This window comes from Galleria mellonella, unplaced genomic scaffold (assembly GCF_026898425.1).
Source record: "Galleria mellonella isolate WM207_F2 unplaced genomic scaffold, CSIRO_AGI_GalMel_v1 utg3966, whole genome shotgun sequence".
NCBI lineage: Eukaryota > Metazoa > Arthropoda > Insecta > Lepidoptera > Pyralidae > Galleria > Galleria mellonella.
This window is the reverse complement of record NW_026442093.1, coordinates 174,761-195,137: the sequence shown is the minus strand read 5'-3', so window position 1 is coordinate 195,137 and position 20,377 is coordinate 174,761. Positions and strand designations below refer to the sequence as shown.

Here is a 20,377-nt window from a genome sequence, read left to right as displayed (position 1 = left end):
TTTTCAACCTACTTTAAAAAGAAGGAGGTACTCAATTCGGTTGTATTTTTTTTGTTGTTACCACACAATTCCGTCATTTATAAACCGACTAAATAACCCCGTGTAATTCGTATCACTTACAACTCCATCTATTGAAAGTAATCCGAAGTAGCGATTCCCATACTAAATTAAACTTTTTCGAAGTCGGTTAAAAAGGATTTCGATCCGTTTCGATTTCACGCTGTATACTTAAAATCAGATTAATTACTTTGATTTTTAATGAAAAATAAATTAATTATGACTGTATCATGTATATTATTTTCGGAATAAAATGAAATTTTAAAATAAAATTGTAAAAAAAAAAGAATTAAATGTACTACTGTAGGTCACCTTCCTTATTTAACTCATTCGCAATTAAATTCAAGGCGTACATTTCAACAGAATATCGGACAAAGGGCAAAGTAATGCAAGTCGAAAATTTGCATTTTTATTAAATAAACTATGTGCTCTTAGATTTAACTTTAAGGCACCATTCTAGGCTTGAAAACTACTAATATAGGCATTGCAAAAGAAATTGAGCGCTTCAGCTGACACACAGACATTATTCAGTGTTCAATCCATTTTGGAATTCATTATAGAAAAATATTTCTAATAAGCAATTGACAACTTTAATACTGCTGTATAAAATATATATTTTTCGCAATATACAACTCTTATCCAGTTACGTAGAGGCTATTATAATATTATTATTACTCTTTTCTCAAACATGCTTGGAAATGTGAGCATTATTTTGACAATCTTCTTCAAGATAAATCAAAATTGCCGTACTGGTCAGATACATGCGGGCAGCGGCCGGCAAAAGTTTTATGAAAATCCATATCTGTCGTGTTTTGCGGCCAGATAAATTACTATGTAAACTCATATCTGTTCTGTAATTTAAAAATGGAATGGCCTTTTACTTCGAAACATGGCTACTAAGGAGGTAACTAATAAAAGGTTTTATTTAAATTTCGAACTGGCTTGCAAATAGAAAGCTGTTTCATGAAAAAAAAAAATAAAGGAACATTATGGCGCGTGAAAAATTATTATTGTTCGTTTCATTGAACTTAAAAAGTAAAATTGTGTTTTTGATTTCCGCGCATTGTTTGAGAAAAGTACAAGCCTTGTCTACAAGTAGGCATTGATGGACTCACGTATGTATGCCTTGGGTACGCCTCGGCCCACATTTGCACGTTCGTCCATCAATGCCTCAGTTGCTGGCCGCTGCAGTAATGTACTATTTGAAACAAATAAGTAAGCCTCCGAAATAGTTCGATTCCTTTTTTTTTGTCAAACATAATTGTCGAATAAAAACAAATACAAAGTAAGAAGACAATTTCTACAGAAAACGAAAACTACTTACAAACGTCGAGGAGAACCTCACGCACACATTAACAAAACACCGCACACATAAAACATTTCTTTGTATACGTCAAATAAAATACTGAATACTTCGCCATCCTCTTTTAAAATAGGTAAAATCTACACCTGCTACTACTAACAATGTGTTATATCATTAAAACATAAGATTAAAAAAAAAAAAAAACTAATGAATTTCGGAAGATAAATGGAAGGCACAGGTATAATAATATCTATATATTTGTCTATGGGCATTTCTAAAGCACCGCCAATTGTTTTTTACCTTATGTTTAACAAGTGTTTCAATGACAGGGCTGCCCAAACCAGTTACAATATCGAGCCAATACAAACCACATAATAGATTGGAGGGTCGCAGTAACAGAAAATTTAATTTATAACATTTTTTTGTATTCTTTATTTTCATCTTTCCAACCCTCCATAATTCTTTCAAAAACAATTTGACGAAAGCAAAATTATCGATAATTATTATGTAAAAAGTTACGTAAGCACACATCGCATTTTAATATAATAACTAACGGTTTAACTGGTGTAATTAGATCGAAAAAGCTCGACTAGTTTCGGAATCAATTCGTGATTCTTAGTCACGAGCGACCGTGACGCGAGTAGTTATTGCATTAAACTTTTCGCAGTTGTGGTAGATCAGGAACACGTTACGGGCCGCACAAATATAAGCTGCGGACCGTGATTTGGACAGCTCTGTATTAAAATATAGTTTACGTAATCCTAGTGTACTTTTCGCCCACGCGTTGATAATTTAAGACAATAAAATATACCACTTAGTATCTTACATCACTTTCATTTTCCTCGTGAATTAATATTATAAATAAATTAATACATTTTTTTCAGTCATACAAAATTGATTGTTTCTCGAGAGATAATTATTACAGCTTTGTTCTACTGCAGACAGAGAAAGCCAACATCCACATTAGTACACGTGTACTGAACATATGCACTTAATAACACACTATTTATAAGAATTAAAAAAAAAATTACAAAGATCTGCTAAGAAATTTACTATTAAACATTCTCCCATAGCAGATTAAATAATTACGTATTATATAATAAATACTATTAATAAATTACGTAAACGTTTATCTTTATTAAGGAAATCGATTCTAAAACTTTACAGTTAACAAAACTCTTTTGATTCATACAGAATCAGAACTGTTTCGCACTGGGCCAATATTCGTCCAGTGATCAGCACTCTGAACTCAGTTTGTAAAAGTGCATATTAAAATTATGTATTGGTAATACATTACCAAGCTAATTTATAACCAGCAATGCGTGGGTGGTCCGTCAGTCCGCCGGTGGTATCACTATAATGGTACTGCCGCTGTCCTTCCCAGTATACACTTCAGCCTGCTCTATCGACTTGATATATACGATCTCTTTTATAAATCTCTCACTGGCATCAGAGTCTTTGATGTGTTCATCACCGTTCAGTTGGACTACTGAGACGTGGTCTTTAGTTTGGACGTCCTGATCCCTCTTCAGTAACGGGGACTCTTGCTTTATATACACCGTTTGGGTCGACCGAACCTTCCGGAACCTCATGTCTTTGGGCAACGTGGACGCGTCCCGAGACTCTAGCTGCGTGGGGGTAGCACTACGGGTGCGGTAGCTGGAGTTTAAGTTCTTTGGTAACGTACTGACCTCTGTATTTGGCGCACTCTCAGTTTTAACAAGGCCAATGTCCACGAAGAACTTTTTAAACTTCTCGACGAATGTCGGCGACTTCGCTCGGTTGAAACTGTTTGTTAGACGCTCGTTCGAATGTTCCTTCGAACTGACCTCGTCTATTCTTTCAGGAATATTCGACATGCTCTTATGCTTTTCTAGGACGAGACCTCGACGCCGCGGGGATTTCGAAAAGTCATCGTCGTCGTCAATAAACGGTATATCTTGGAGGTTATTCTTATTTCTGGTGTCGACTGCTGCGTCTTTATAGATTTTCCCACCGACGGGTGTATACGGTTGTTCCACGTATATCTGTGGCACGCTAGTACTAGTATTGTCAGTTTGTATGCCGCTATCTGCGAGGCTACCGTTAATATGGGAGCTGCCAGCGCCGGTACTGAGGACTTTAGTCAGCTGGTCAGATAACGACTCCACTCGGTCTTGGAGAGTTGTTCTGTACACGTTATCACCGTAGGACGTCGCTGGATCTCTAGCGGTGAGATTTGAAGTGTCAAAGTCTATGCGTCTAGGGAACGTTCGGTCCATGGTTTTTAGTCTATCAGACAGTACTGATGGATATTCAGCGGGGGCCTGATTATGCCTTTGATTCCATGTAGATATAGTGGTATCAGTGAAGTCACTCAGACTAGATCTCCTAGAAGACTTAGGCGACAGTCTAGAGGACATCCTCATTAGATCTGGATTGTAGTCCATTATAGGTCGGCCGATGTACATGCGCCCTGGATAAAAGACGGCCGGTTTAAAGCGACGCAACTCGGTATTTTCAATTTTTGGTACATTTCAGTTTATTTCCCCCACGCTTCGGTTGTCAAACCATGCCGTTAGGCACACTTCGGTCGCACCAACACCGTTAGCACATCACACAACAAACGGCTTTTTGAAAAATTATAAAAACACGGATAAAAACGTTTATATATGGAACCAAAGAGTAAAATACTTTTTAAATTAACTATTTTTGGGAATATAGGGAAAATCCACAACTATTGCTATTGGAAAACAAACACCGGATAGGACAGAGGGATGGGGTTCAAAATAAACTGAAATGTATACTACTAATAATAAATAAGGTACCAAATTAATATATTTCGCATTCACTTATACTCTCAAAAAACTCACGGACAACAAGAGAGGTGTGGGCATGGGCATTGTCGTGTTGAAGAATCCAACGCCCCTCTCGCGCCAATTCTGTTAGGAATATTAGGGTTCAAATACTACTTGTTAAAAGTAATAAAATAAATAAAAAGGGTATAATTAAAATCCATATTAGTTATTCGAGCATTATTGTATTATAATCGAGTTTACATTACACTTTTTTTTTTAAATACCATTAACTTTTTTTTAAGCGTAGCATATTTCTTAAATATTTTCCGACGCTGTCTAATAAAGTAAAATGGCGGCAATATAAAGCAATGCATTGTAAACTCAATCGACAAGGCAACACAGATCATTATTATCTAACAACATACCTGCAGCTTCTATCTCGTCCTGAGGTCTCGCCGGTTTTGCGATGCTCTTCCTCTTAGACGGGGAGTGTTTCAGTGCTGTGAACGTGAAATATTGAATTTTGTACTTACACCACTTTGATGTTATGACTGTTTAAGTATTATTGTGATTTTGGTAGAAAAAAAAATTATAAAAGGTTTTTAAAAATTAAGAAATAAAAGATATTTCACATGTCAGAGCTAATTATGAAATTGGCGTCAAAATGTTCACCCATTCACCGATGACCGCACTTCACGTTCCTTAACTTCATCGATCAATGGTTTAACAAACTTTAAACACTTTTTTATTCCTTGAATTTTTTATTTTGTCTCTATTTTATCACAATAATACTTTGTATATATAATAAAAAATATAATCTGTGACATTGACAATTGGAAATCTCTATTTAAAAAGCTGTCAAATCAACCGGCTGTGACGTCATACTGTTGCAAATCAAATATAATCGTTAAGGCACTAGAATACGAAGGAAGCACAGTGAAACAGATTAAAAAGAAATTCAAAGATATAGAATTTGAAAACTCCACTCTCCAAAAGCAAATATTTTTTAACGTATACATTTTTTTTTTAATTTCGAATATCTTTAGTTGCTCGTAACGATAAATTTAAAAAAATACGCATAATCTGATCCAAACATGTATTATTTTGAAAAAATCAATCTTATGAAATACGCGATTAAAGCTAGTTTGCTCAGTTCCACTGCCATAATGTGTATACAACTAAAGACTGAAATGAAAGATGGAAGTCGGTAGGATTAAGATAGCTGCTTTCATAATATTTTAGAAACTTAAATTCATATATGATAATCAGTCCAATGTAACTGATGGCATAGTTTAAATGTATTGGCCAAGAACATCATAATAGCTGCCACAGATAATATGAAACAGATTCGCAATTATAAGAGTCAATTTTGAGAAGCGTTTCTGCTAATAAAAACAAGAATAATAATAACAACAACAATATGTCACAAACAAGATTATCAAAGCTGTGGACACGCAATGCAACAATTCTTGATGTTGTTATATTACTAACCATTCTTACATTAACAACCCTATGTTATTAATTTTTGTTACGTACTGTTGTTGTTGACTTGTCAACTCTTTTGTCATAGACTATTTTTTTGTTGCAATTTTTTTAAACCGACTGTTGCTGTATTGCTCTTTTGTTACGGTCTGTTGTTGTATTGCCAACTCTTGTTACATACTGTTATTAACATTTTGTCACAGACTGTTGTTGTATTGCCAATTCTTTACAGATTGCTGTTGTATTATCAACAATATATTAATTGTAAAACTGAACAAAATAACATTAATCCTATACAGTAATTATAAAGAATCAAATCACAATTGTAAACTTCATTTGCTTTTCGAGAGATCAATAATTATGGCATTAAAAAAAAGGTAGACCGTGCATCATTCTCTGAGAGATGTCCAGTCAGATAATACAGGGTACAGGGTATGACAAAGGGGATAATGTAACTACTGATGAAGAAATGTTGGGTACATATCCGGTACATATGATTCCACTGGCTTAATGGTTGATAGGTAACCGCTATATTCTATATAAATTGTTATAAACACATTTCTAATTACATTTTATTACAATAATAGTTTGTTCCATGATTTAATTTTTATCTTTCTTCGTTTGCCGTTCGTAATAACTACAATTGTTGTTTTAATGTAAGATATTTCTATAATGATTAACAAAAGAAAAAGATTAATTTATTAATTATATAATTAATTTATAAAATATATTAATAAATTTTAAAAATTACTGTTTTTCCTTTAGAAAACATATAAATAGGAGATTTTAGGTCTCCTTACATTTCTAGTACATTTTCTATAAAAAAAAAAAAAAACCTATAGATGATATCCTTTTGTGTTTATAACAATTTTATAGTAAAAGTAGAGAGAAGAGGGCGGGGAAGGGGGGCATTACTCAATGATAAAAGACAAACATCATGCTTCGGATAACATCCCACAATAACAGGGACTCACTTAGACCTCCACAGACGCGCGCCAGAATCCGATTACGGACAATTGTTTGAAAAAAAAAATGGAAAACACAGATATTATTTTGCGGTTGGCAACACTGTATCAATGGGAACGGGGGAGCGTGCATGACTCACTCACATTAATCAAGTCATGCGAAATTCCAACTTGTTAAAAAGAAAAAAAAAACTGCATCCAATTTTAAATTTAGAACGAAAAAAAAATATACTAGATAAAATTAAGTGTACATGCCTAATAAAATTTCAACTGCGTTAAATAAAAAAAAAAAAAATTAATTGTTATTAAAAAAAAAAAAACAAATTACATCAGCATAATTTAAACGCCTACGGAAGGGTTTGGGTGTTGGTGTGTTAAAACATTAGTTATCTATTATTACAAAAACTACTAAATACAAAATATCTTATCTATGATGCAACAATAAAAATTTAAGTATATATATATAAAACTACATTTTGTGATGTACGTACATATTGCCTTAAATAAAAAATAGAAATAAAAAAAAAAAACAGATAATCCATTTAATCTAACTTCTTGGCAGAATAAACATTCTTGGTACGTCTTTTGATTTAATTTAGTAATTTAAAAAATAAAAATTGCAAATATTTCTCATAATACAGTAATACTCCACACTAATTGTTCAAAAGAACAAAAAAAAAAAAAAACTATACAATATAAAACATGTAAAACCTACAGGCACACTGTGCAATTATTTCTAAGTGACATACAATTTCACGGCAGTATTTTCATTCGTTGAACCAAATGTATTTTAATTCTCCACTTTGGAGATTGTCGACTTCTTTATATTTCCTTATAACCTAAGATCCAGCTGCTGATTTTGCTACATTAACCTATCTATTTCATATTTGACGCGGCAATCTTAAGTTTAGGTTGACAGAAAAAAGGCAATCCGGGGGCATTACGTTATATTTTCGCTCAACTTTTATCTAAACAAAGATTATATTTCTTAAAAACTAATATATAAATAATTTTTGATGCTCCCAGGAAAAAACAACGCCCCCGGCCTTAAAAACATCAACTCGTTCAAACCAATACATAACCTAGGTAAATTAGCATAGATTACCTAAATAATAACGTGAATTCTCATTTTTTATAAAACACACATGAAGATGAATATTTTAAAATACTGCCGGGAAAAAAAAAACAATAACCCCGGCCCTAAAAACACCAACACCCGCCCCGCTACACACGTGACAACACATACGCTATGTGCATCGAACGGTACCTATGTAGCTGGTCACCAGAGTTCTGAACTTGCGGTGGTTGCCTTTGATCTCGGGGAGGTCCACTAATTAACAATACGGCCATGTTATTTTTTGTGCAACACTCGCGCTTTTTTCTTTCTCGGACACGTAACTAAACCGAGGAATCGGGCTATACAGCTTTAATAATATAACACTAATGAATGTAAGCGAACTATATAAATTAATTGGTATGTTTTAATGTTTATTCATGTAAGATAAGTCTTAAAATATTTTTATTATGTTTTTAATCCTAATTCTTTTTTACTTAAAATATATATATAAAAAAAAATAGCGAGTGTTGCTTCTCCTACATTAATAGGCGTGGTGTCTATTCAATTTAAGACAATTTAATAAATGACAATGTCTAGAACAAATTTTACGGTTAATTATTTTTTATTTGTAATATATTATATAACATTTTTAAACGACTTTCAAAAAAGGAATCCCTTATCAATTCTCACGTATTTTTATGTATCTTACGAGATATCTCCGCTAAATCGGATTTTGATAACTATTACATTGATAGAGCAAAATTATGACGATTAAAATTTTTTTTTATTAAAAAGCAAAATATCTGCTTGTTCTGAGACACAAATAACTTTTGGATGAGATTCGGTGTTGTAAAATCTAATATTTTAAATCAAACATGTCTAAGAAACTTATCTTAGTACATTATTGCATTTTCTTAATTTTATTACAATGAAAAAAATAACGAATATTAATTTTATCACAATTGAATGTGCTTTTTTTGTTGAGTAAAATTTTTAATAACTATAATCACTTGTTAATTGAACAAACACCACTAAACATTACAACATAAAATTATATAGCATTATTACGTTATTTCCGAGACTCTAGAATTATTCAAAATAAAAAAAAAAACAAACAAAGCGGTCTTATTTCGTTTTAGCGCCATCTAGTGTCTCGAATAATTAAATATGTATTTTACCAAAGTACAGCGTCTCCTAATGTGGATTAGAGAATGAATTAGACACATTAAAGTTAGGTATTACACATAAATAGCTTTTGACGGAATATCAATCTTATTGCTACACAGAGAGGGTATAGTTTCGCACTACTTTGGTTTTAGCATGACAATGAGCAATTCTAACAACTGAAATGTCAAGACTGATAAGTAGAATTGGTTCGACTTGATGTACTAATGAGAAAAAAAAACAGCAACTTATAACCAAATGAAGGTAGATCAATATATAGACTAAAGTAAGATAAAGTATTGTCAGGATTAAAATATTTTAAAGTCCTAATAAAAGGGTCTTTGCAGAATCCTTAGAATATCTACCAGCGAAACTGAACCTTTTCACCAAAGGAACACGGTTCGAATAATAACAATGTTCAGCGTCGATAATTCAATTATAAAGCTAGTATGGGATTTTCAAAATTTGTGTCCTTATTGAAAATTTGATTATTAAATTTCCATACCGCTAACGGTCTCAATTTTATCTTATATGATGACAGGAGACCTTATAGACACCCTTAAACTACTTTAAAGAACTACGTGTTACCTCGTGGAAGTCAATATCACTGGTTATTTGTTTAGAATTATTTTGTTTAATTCAGCTACCATTAGTATGTGTGTGACTGCCAACACTCGAAGATATGACCGTCACTATTACTATCAGAAGTTCCACACAACCTTTCAATCCCTACTGGTCTAATCACACTATTTCTCAAATCAAATATTACCTGATAAATGACAAACAATAAACAGCTATCCCTTTTTAACGTGTGGAAAATCTTCAGCAAGACCGTCCCATCTGCCGGAGGGAGGGCAGCTGGGGTGTGTGGGATTCGTACCCACTAAAAACCACACGACGTACCTCGAGGCGCTTATGTTGGATCCCGGGTTTCCATTTGTACGACGACTATCGAGGATCCAACGCGACGGCCCGCCCTGTGTATGTGTGGTGTGGTGGTGTAGGGCAGGCCTCCTCTCTTAGTTAAGGTGGGAATGTAAACAGCTATCTCTAACGAATTTAATGTTAATATTTTAACACAAATTATTTTCAATATTTTAATCAATCCTTCAATTCCATTTGGTTATAAGTTTTGAAAAAAAAAAAATAACAGTCAACAAAACTATAATTGATTTTAAGAAATAATATCTTTTCTCATCAGTATACCTACAAAATATTTCCAAAAGAACGTGGCAATATTCAAATATTAATTAATGGTTATAAAGCACTAAACCACTAATAACTTTGCCTGATTATCATTTATAATTAAAAAGAAATAAAAATCGAATAGTTAAATAATTAATACACGTTCGACTAATATTCTTAAGTCTAACAATACAAACCAGTTAGGTTACACCATAATTTTATTAGATAATCGTTTTAAGGACAATTTCTAATACAAATATGGTGACAGCTTTAGTGTCACGATTGTGACAAAAAAAAATCATTAATTTGTTGACCAGTCAAAGTTATGAGTGAAAATAGCTTAGAAATAATATACACAGCTTAGTACCACCATCTGCAAATACATACTTACACGAAGGTATTTTCTTGAAAACAGTTTTTGCCATGAAATCTAGAAACCTTTGCGCGTAAAAACTTGGTCTGTGAACTGAAACTGTGTCCTGAAAAAAAAAAAGCAATACATTACAATACAATCTATTATTTATAACACAACAAATATTTTAAGCCAAAATTTATGAGTATATTACACAAGTAGATTATGCAAAAAGGTAGTTCTAATCGTAATACAATATGTAATAAAGATATCAATGTAAAAAGAATTATCAAAATCAGTTTAAAAATCTCTATATCACTCTTGTTTCTGCCGTAAAGCAGCTGTTCTCACATGGTTGTGGTTCGGTGTGAAGAGTGTAATACGGCAGTAAATTACAGAGTACAGAGATGTAAAACACTAGTGCTCAGGGATGGCAATGCACAACTGACTATTGATATCTATAGCCAACAATTACCACTTTCCATCAGGCAAACCGCCAGCTCGTTTGGCTTTCCAAGATGCATAAAAAAATTAAAGCTGTAAAAATTTACTAAAAAATATTGTTTGTCACAATCGCAAACATGACGTATGACTACAACGTCATATTTCGGCAAGTCACAGACATTGCTTTATGGATTATTCTATGACAATGACTTCATTCTTCAAAGCCAGTGATTTTATTCAATCCAACATGTATCCAACAAAAAAAAAAATAACTTAGGAAAGTGACTCAAATGTACTTTTTAAGAATAAGATGATTCTTTAAACCTTCATTTGTTGAACAATATATTCGACTATATAAAAGTAATGTCACAATCGTGACAAAATTCTAAGTGTGACAAAGTTACAAGTGTGACAAAAGTTAAAAATGTGACAATACTAACCCCGTCGTGTATCATACTTTTCCAGGTATGCTCGAGTTTCTTCCGCAGCCGGTAAGACTGAAGAATGTCAATGATACCTAAGAATAGAAGTAGTCGCTCCCCGCGCGCGTTCCTAGCCGGAATACCGCCGGGGCTATTAAAAAAAGTATATAAATATAGATAACTAACTACATACAGACTTAATCGTTAAGTTTTTCACATTTTCACTAGATTTCAAACAGGTACACCTTTTCCACTATGTTTTATATTATGCATTGCATAGCATTTCATTATATAATTAATTAAAATATAATACTCCGACCTTTCTAGGACCTGTTACAATCCTCTACAAAACGGAACCAACATCTTTAAATTATTGGAAAGTGAATAAATGCTGTTGGCTTAAAACCATTCTTTATAACAGTTTAAAATGGAAAAATATTTTACTATAGCCATTAATATTGAAATAAAAAAAAAAACCAAAATACTTACGGCACATCTTCCTCCTCATCAATGGGCTCGCTCTCCGCTTGGATGCTCTCCATTGCTGTAGAGTGCGCAACTAGTCGCTGACGGTTTATAGACCTGGGCACAATGATTTGATTTTAAAATTTATGTATTTGATAGTTTATTACAAAGGAATAATTAAAACTTTATTACCACATATACGTTGACTGATATATATTTGTCATGCTACTTAGCGCGCGTGATACACCTAAACATTTGTATGTAATAACATATACATTACAATATCTAAACCGGGGCCTGATAAATAGAAAATATTGTCGCTGGTTATAATTCTTACATTGGGTAATGTATTTATATACGTATTTTATAAAGAAATAAATTATTTTAACAATAATATGGCTTATAATAAAAACTCAAAAGCTAGTGATGATCACGGTATAAAATTATTTTATATGGAGTCATAAACACTTAATAAGTAGATGAATATGTAATTCAGTTACAGACTTTTGTATTATATTAATGATTAGAAGTAATAACACATACCTACATGCATGCAGTCACACATCCGTAAAATCGCACACTCTTTACTTTTGTATTCCTACATAAAGATTCATGCAACTATAGAAATACACAAGTAGAAATACGTTAGTAAGATGATAATAACAGGATATACATATAACGAGGCAGTTTGTCGTTTGGTTTAGGAGTTTACACGTTTTTTACTTGAATCTTATTTTCATTTGCCTTACACTGTACTTTAATTTTATTTCTTAATTCAATTAAAATGCTTTATTTAAAAATGTAAAACTACATACTGTTGATTTAAGCTGCATTTCGAACCTTTTTAGTAGTTGTACAAGGGTCAAATGTAAAGAAATCATTGTTTTGTTCATGGACTGTCGTGTCAGCACAGTGCATTGCAAATTGAACATTAAGATACAATATAACTAACACGTTAACAGAGGTTAGAATTCAGTAACACCACACAAGACAGTGTTAGATTTACAAACATAGAAACAGTATAAATATCGTACTGTGTCCGTTTTACTTGCGTCCCGAAATCCTCCTTGACTTGCTCTGATCTGAAATGCGCATATAAATTACCGCCACCAAAAATAACCGAATATTAACAAAATAATAAAAATATACATATTAAAAGATACATTTTTCCCCATAATTCCAAAAAGAAATATTGCCAATTACCACATTTTTCCATAACCTGCGCATTATAACTTTAATTAAATATTAAATAAAATATAATAAGAAAACAATGTGCATAATAAATATTGCAAAAAGCCACACAATGATGGGTATATACACATGAAATTGCAATCAACTTTTATCAGTATGAATACATTATTTATAAATGTAGATTTGAGACGAAATAAGTGACCAATAACAAAATATATACATAATTATCAATATATTGTATAATATAAATACAAAATATAAAAATGAGATTTATGACGAAAGTCATAACTATAACATTGTGTCACAACTTATACATATATCAATTTTTATTAGTTACAATGTCACAGTTGTAACATTCTGTAATTACAGTAATAATATAAACATAAATAAATAATGTAAACCCCACTGCAATTGATTTACCTATTTGTTACACATTTTAAGTTTAGCTTGCTATAATGTTACAGTGACATACTCTTACATATTATCACCGTAGTGACATAGTCACAGTAATGCCAATTGTAACAATAGTGATATTGACGTATTGTTACATAATATCAACAACAACGCCTTACCTGGTTCGGTTGAGCCCGCTACGTTTCGGTTCTCCCTCCGTTTCATCGTCGCTCTGACCAGAATCTGTTCTTTTCCTCGATTCCGTCTTCTCTCGCTGAGCCTCGTCTAGATTATGGATGCCGACTAGTAATGAATAATCCATAATCTGTGGAACAACAATTTTTTTTTTACCTCTTAATGTATGTTACGTTGTTTAAGTTAAATATTGCATGCTGACTAGTTCCAACAAATCAATTTTATTGAATCTTTTCATACATTTTTAATTTTGGTGACAATACAATATACTCAATATTGTAATTTTTTTTTAAAATGGCCATCATTACAAGATGCTGGACGGTATATATTTTATTAAAACAGGAAACAAATGAACGAGTTTGAAGATTAGACAACGATAAATGTCACATTTTAAAATGGCCGCCGCCAAGATGGCGGATTACATTAAAAATATTGTTTTAACAAAATTTCTTAAAAAACTTTTTACAATGAAGCTGTCAGCCTAGCTCAATGATAATTATCGCTTATAGACATGAATACTATTATGAACGCTATAGAATGCACTATATTACCCATGGTGTTCCTCATATATTACCATTTCTGAGACGTTATGCCCTCATACCCTTTTTTTTTAACGTGAGGAAATCTTCCAAAGACCTTCCCAACTGCCGGAGGGAAGGCAGAGGGGTGTGTGGGATTTTTACCCACTAAAACCTCACGACGTACCTCAAGGCGCATATGTCGGGTCCCCGGGCTCCCGAGTTGAAGACAACCGGAGCCCGACGCGACGGCCCGCCCTGTAGATGTTGTAGGGCAGGCCACCTCTCGTGATTAGGATGGGGAATGCCATGCCCTCATACCCTACATAATTTCACTGTCATTTCTATCCCATCCCACAAACCAAATCATGCAAACGCAACTGTTTCACAGCATAAACATCATCATGATTAACCGTTCATTGGTGAACACAGCCATATAGTAGTTGCCACGCTTGGCAGGCAGGTTCACAACCATAGTTAGGCTTTGGTGAGGTTTTAAGAGGAACATTGTTGCCTATCTGATCTGATCTGATCATTGTTCCTTTAGTCACCTCATACGATACCCATGGAAAAGGAAGCGGTGGCCCATTCTATGCCGGGACCACATGACGTAAACCCCAAACATGAGCGGTACTACTAAACGCATGCGACTCCTGTACAAAGTCTCCATCTGGAGTCGCTCACCTTAAAACTCTCCAAGACCCTGCAGTCTCGCTGCATGGTCTTCGTTAGGGCAGTGTAGGTGTCCGCTTCGAGGAATATACCCTCGGGGTGGTGGTCCATAAAGTCCAAATCTTTATATGTGGGTGACGACTTCTGTCTTTCTGATTTGTTTGCCTGTAACAGAATAACACGATTAATAGAAAGAAAGAAAAAAAAAAAAAGAATGAACTTTTTTAATCAAGCAAACTTAGATTTAAGCATTTTTGAAGTAATTTTTAGTCAATTTTTCATTGCCACCCAATTAACCCAACCAGGTCGACCTCCTCGCGGTTCCCCCTGGAAACTATTATGGTTAATTCCTGATGAATTCATCATGATGGGCTAACTGGCCTGTTTTCATTCTCATCTATCACCCTTCACTGGTGCTCCGACAGGGTATCCCGTTAGCGCAGGCAGGGTTACCATACCATTTAAATCCATCAAAAACAAAAAAATGTTCCAGACGTCCATTAGCTGTCGTTAGACGATCGTCTGTCATTAGATGGTCTGTATGCTTATTTGTCACCTTTATGTTATAAAAATAAATCCCATTGCTATCAATATACCGACTTCCAAGCAGTTCCCCCTGGAAACTCCCTACCAGAGGGAGACTTTGTACAAAAGTCGTTTGCTTGGGTACCTCTGTCCCATTCGTGTTTCAACCGTAAAGCAGTTGTGTTTGCATGGTTGTGTTTCGGTTTGATGGGTGGGATATGGCATGAATTTACAGGGTACAGAGGAATAACACCTGAGTCCTCAGGAATGGTAACGCATGGGGGGTATCATGGGCGAAACAGTACACTCTGTTATGTCCATGGTACTGCTCACGTCTATAGGCGACGGTTACCACTTTCCATCAGGTGGGCCGTCAGTTTGTTTGCCATTCTAAGTTGTATAAAAAAAGAACCGTCACTACCAACCTTCCTCTTATACGTGGAGCCCTTGAGGTCGTACTTCTGGTGGAGTTTCACTGAGGACGGCAGTATGTTGTTCATGGCGACTAGCCGTACATTCTTACTGTTGCATTGGTAACAATACAAGCCGAAGAATTTTGGCAGTAGAGTGCGTGGGTTCTGGAAACAAAAAGAACAAATTGCTGTTCATATCGATACATTTACACTAATATTATAAAGAGGAAAGATTTGTATTTTTTACACTAATATTATAAAGTGTGTATGCATGTGTTTGTAATGAATAAATTCAAAAACTACTTTGCCGATTTAAAAAATTCTTTCACCATTAGAAAGCTACATTCACCCTGAGTAACATAGGCTAACATTTATTGCTAGAAAAGATAAGGGATCCTTACTAAAACTTTAGTAACGTAACTCAAGGTGTAAAAAAAATGTTAAAAAATATCTTCCGTTGCGTGCTCTGCGGAAACTATTGGTGATAGAACAAAAGTATGTTCTACAATATTGAAGAAAATATCAATAACTATAAAAACTTCTGGATACTATATGCCCAACTATTATCGTTATGTCACAATAACCAGTTTTTAAAATGTTGTAAAAATGTCCACACGTACGAAGCAGGGACGGGCCGCTAGTCAATACATATAATAAAATCGTAACTGATCGCCGTCTGTACATGGAAGATATATCAGAAAAAACTATTATAGGAGGCTTTATAAACGCAACAGAACCCAAAACAATGATTTTTAGAATTTTTGTCTGTACGTTTGTGCAGGCTAATCTCAGAAACTACTTAGGCGATTTGAATACGGTTTTCACAAATGAGTTGCGGTTTGTTCCACTTAACAAATTTCAATCGGTTCATAAATAAAAAAAAATAAAAAAAACTATATTAAAGGATCACGTATAAAATGCTATAAAATAACCGATCAGTTGAATTGGCTGAAACTTTATGAAGGTATTAGGTACGTAATTATCATTTAAATATATAATACAATATAAGACCAGATTCATGGAAGGTTCCAATGGGAATGATATACTAGGCCGAACATCTAAATTCACAAATTTACCTCTTTGCGATCCTTTTAAAAAAGACTCAACACAAAGAAACCTATAAAAAGAGCTGATGACCTTGAAACGCCTGAACAGCTCTACATAAATTGTAGCTAAGAATCATCTCGATCACGTAAAACATAAAAACCCGCATCATAATCGGTCCATTAATTACAAAGAAGCGTTAAAATTATAACTCCCTCTTCCTGCATCGAGGGTTAATTAGAATAATTAAATATTTTAATATTTTTTTAGGTTTCTTACTAATTATGTTAAGATTTAAATATATTTAGTAAATAATTAAAAATTGTGTTCCACAAAAAGAAAACAGACTTTAATTTTGCGATAAAACCAGTTATATTGATTTAAAAACTAAGCTACTGAACTGATATTGGTAAAATTTCTATAAAATCTCGAAAGTATATATGTATTTACATATATACTTTTAGATAAAACCAAAATTTTCAAAATCGCTATAAAACTGGACAAGTTATGAGGTAACAAACATAACAAAAAAAAATACAACCGAATCGAAAACTTTCTTTTTTAAATCGGCCGTAAATTAAATTACTGCTAACCTAAATGTACTCAAACAATTAAAACAATGCATGTATATGTGTATGTGCCAATTTTACATAATATAACATTGCACAGTTGAGCAAATGAGGCTGAACTGTTTGTTTAAACAAAATTTGAGATTTCTATTTACGTAGACCATTCTAATGTATAAATTATATTGCACCTTATTAAATATTTACTTTCTCATACATATGGATATTATTATTATTGAGACTGGCTTTTTCAGGCTGAAAAACCTGTAACACTGCGACCTTTCCATGATCTTTCGTGCTCACTCTTTTTAAAGCAGACATGGATAACTAAATGAGTCTTGGGTCAACATGATAAAACTCAGGCGCACCTAACTGCGCTGGTGCATTGAGTTAACTCAAAACTGCGCCGAAATTTTGTTATACGCCAAAAACTGGATCACAAAAAAAAAACTTTATATTTTACTGCATTTATATACCGTCTATAGTCTATACCTGGTGATCCCGGCATAGAATGGGCCACCCCTTCCTTTCGCGTGGGTGTCAAAAGAGGCTGTTAAGGACAATGACGGGAGAATGGGCAATTAATAATAATTAATAAAATTACGGATTCTCGATAAAATATACTTTCACTTGACAATACAACAATTTGACAGATATGTTTTTTTTTTTTAAGAAAAGTAAAAATGACAAACGAATTTGATCTATATAACTATAAAAAAGTTTTTTTTTATGCTACTTACAGTAGCAAATAAGCTGACGGCCCACCTGATGGAAAGTGGTAACCGCCGCCTATAGACATGAGCAGTACCATGGACATAACAGAGTATACTGTTTGGCCCATGATACTCCCTATGCGTTGCCATTCCTCAGGACTCAGGTGTTAGTTCTCTGTACCCTGTAAATTCACGCCATATCCCCACCCTTCAAACCGAAACATAGCCATGCAAACACAACTGCTTCACGGTTGAAACACGAATGGGACAGAGGTGCGCAAGCAAACGACTTTTGTACAAAGTCTCCCTTTGGTAAAGATTTTATATAAACAATTTAGCTTTAATAAATTCCTAACAGACGCGAATAAGGGAGGGCAAGGGATGGACAGTAGCGTCTCTCTTAAAACATTAGTAAAGTCTAACTGCAGTTGCCAAGCGTGGCAAATATTGAAAGTCTATGATCAGCAGGTGACAGTTAACGTTTAACCGTTACTATGTTGGTATAATTATAACGATAATGATAGGAAAGTCACTGAAAAGATACACTAATAGTTTATTAAATGAGTTTTGAACAGGTTTCGAATTGAGTTCCATCAAAAAAAAATATTTGTGGCAAAACCCGGTTATTTTAATTTAAAAACTAAACTACTGAAGTATTTAGTATGTACTATTTAATTATATAATCTAATATATAAAATTCTCGTGTCGCGGTGTATGTTACTAAACTCCTCCGAAACGGCTTTACCGATTTTTATGAAATTTCGTGTGCATATTGGGTAGGTCTTGGAATCGGCCAACATCTATTTTTATACCCCTCAATGATAAGGGTGGACTGTCCCCAAAAAATTTTTTTATTTTTTTGACAAATTTTTCTATTTTTTATTTAAATTATTATATTTTATTATGATTTAGCATTTAAAAATACATACAAATCCAAATTTTCTGTGTTTCAATTCCAAACTGTGTTTGCATGGCTGTTCAGTTTGAAGGGTGCGACATGGCAATGAATTTACAGGGCACAGAGAAACAACGCTCAAGTCCTCAGGAATAGCAACGCATGGGGAGTATCATGGGTTAACAGTATACTCTGTTATGTCCATGGTACTGTTCATGTCTATAGGCGACGGTTACCACTTTACATCAGGTGGGCCGAGTTTGATTTGCGTTTTTAAATTACATATAAACAAAAAAAAACTAAAAACGCAGAGGTTGTATGCATCACGACATGTAACTGGAGAGGGGTAGCCAGCAAGCGAACGAATTCTTAGGCAGACGCTCGACCAACTAATAAAATCATAGGGTACATGCACTTTTAAATATACCGTTCTTGTTATTTATTTTTTTCAAACATGCTTGGAAATTTGAGCATTATTTTGACAACCTTCTTCGAGATAAATCGAACTTGCGGTACTGGTCGACAGCGGCCGGCAGCGGCCGGCAATAGTTGTATGAAAATCCATATCTGTCGTGTTTAGCGGCCAAATAAATTACTATGTAAAATCATATTTGTCGTGTAATTTAAAAATGGAACGATCTTCTACTCCGCAACATGGCGATCAAAGAGGTAACTTATTAAAGGTTTAATTTAAATTTCGAACTGGCTTGCACATAGAAAGCTGTTTAGTGAAAAAAAATAACACTTTGGCGCGTAAAAAACTATTGTTATTAGTTGTTCGTCGACTTCGTCATTGGTTTTAAATACTTTTGTATTTGACAAAATGAGTTCAAGTGAAGACAATGAGTGTAATGAAATTATTTTAACGCCACCTGAAATTCAAGAGGCAGCAAGAGCCGTAGTAGAAAACTTGTTGCCGCCAAAATCTAAAGAAAAATATTTGAAAATCTATGAAAATTTTGTTCAATGGAAGAATGAAAGAAAATCGAAATCCTTATCCGAAAATGTTTTTCTGACTTATTTTGGCGAACTCGCCAAGAAAGTGAAGCCTACAACGCTTTGGGTCATCTATTCAATGCTAAAATGCATAATTTTAATGAATTTGAATAATTTCCGCGCATTATTTGAGAAAAGTATTATACAAGCCTTGGCCGCAACTAGGCATTGATGGACTCACGTATGTGTGCCTCGGGTTCCCCTCGGCCCACATTCACACGTTCGTCCATCAATGCCTCTCTTGCCGGCCGCTGCAGTAATGTACTATTAAAGGCATTGCAATAAGAAAATAAAGTATTTACCTGAAGAAATAAAAATCGGTCAAGTGTGAGTGAAACTCACACGACTTTTTAGACTCATTTTCGTGATTATGTTCATACCGAAATCGACTAAGTAAATGCAGCTTAATATTTTATTCGTCATTAAAATTTTACTATAAAAGTCCAAAGGAAACATATTTTAATATTTTAAATACACAATCGGGAGTTAACCAGATGTAAGAGCCTTATAGGTAAATCGTACCTATATACCTGCTTCTTTATTACCGACGTTTAAAATATGTGTAAACAAAGCGAAAGTTTAA

General features: G+C 33.7%; 1 protein-coding gene across 15 annotated transcripts in view; it reads right to left on the bottom strand.

The window, feature by feature from the left end:
• LOC113515266 (phosphatidylinositol 4-phosphate 5-kinase type-1 alpha-like) overlaps positions 1-20,377 on the bottom strand; it is a 74,816-nt gene that overhangs the window by 22,693 nt on the left and 31,746 nt on the right. For 8 of the 15 annotated variants that reach the window (XR_008253192.1, XM_052897991.1, XM_052897990.1 and 5 more), the window contains 9 exons: positions 15,593-15,745; positions 14,655-14,807; positions 13,437-13,582; positions 12,708-12,755; positions 11,698-11,790; positions 11,227-11,359; positions 10,382-10,469; positions 7,852-7,914; positions 4,563-4,637 (listed from right to left, as the gene is read on the bottom strand). Coding sequence is in view for 14 of the 15 variants with exons in the window: in XM_052897991.1 (XP_052753951.1) it covers positions 4,563-4,637; positions 7,852-7,914; positions 10,382-10,469; positions 11,227-11,359; positions 11,698-11,790; positions 12,708-12,755; positions 13,437-13,582; positions 14,655-14,807; positions 15,593-15,745 (952 nt within the window). In the remaining variant the exon portion in view is untranslated. Of the gene's footprint in view, positions 1-2,472; positions 3,816-4,562; positions 4,638-7,851; positions 7,915-10,381; positions 10,470-11,226; positions 11,360-11,697; positions 11,791-12,707; positions 12,756-13,436; positions 13,583-14,654; positions 14,808-15,592; positions 15,746-20,377 lie in introns of those variants that run through there. The other 7 variants (XM_052897994.1, XM_052897995.1, XM_052897983.1 and 4 more) reach the window with 5 other exon arrangements.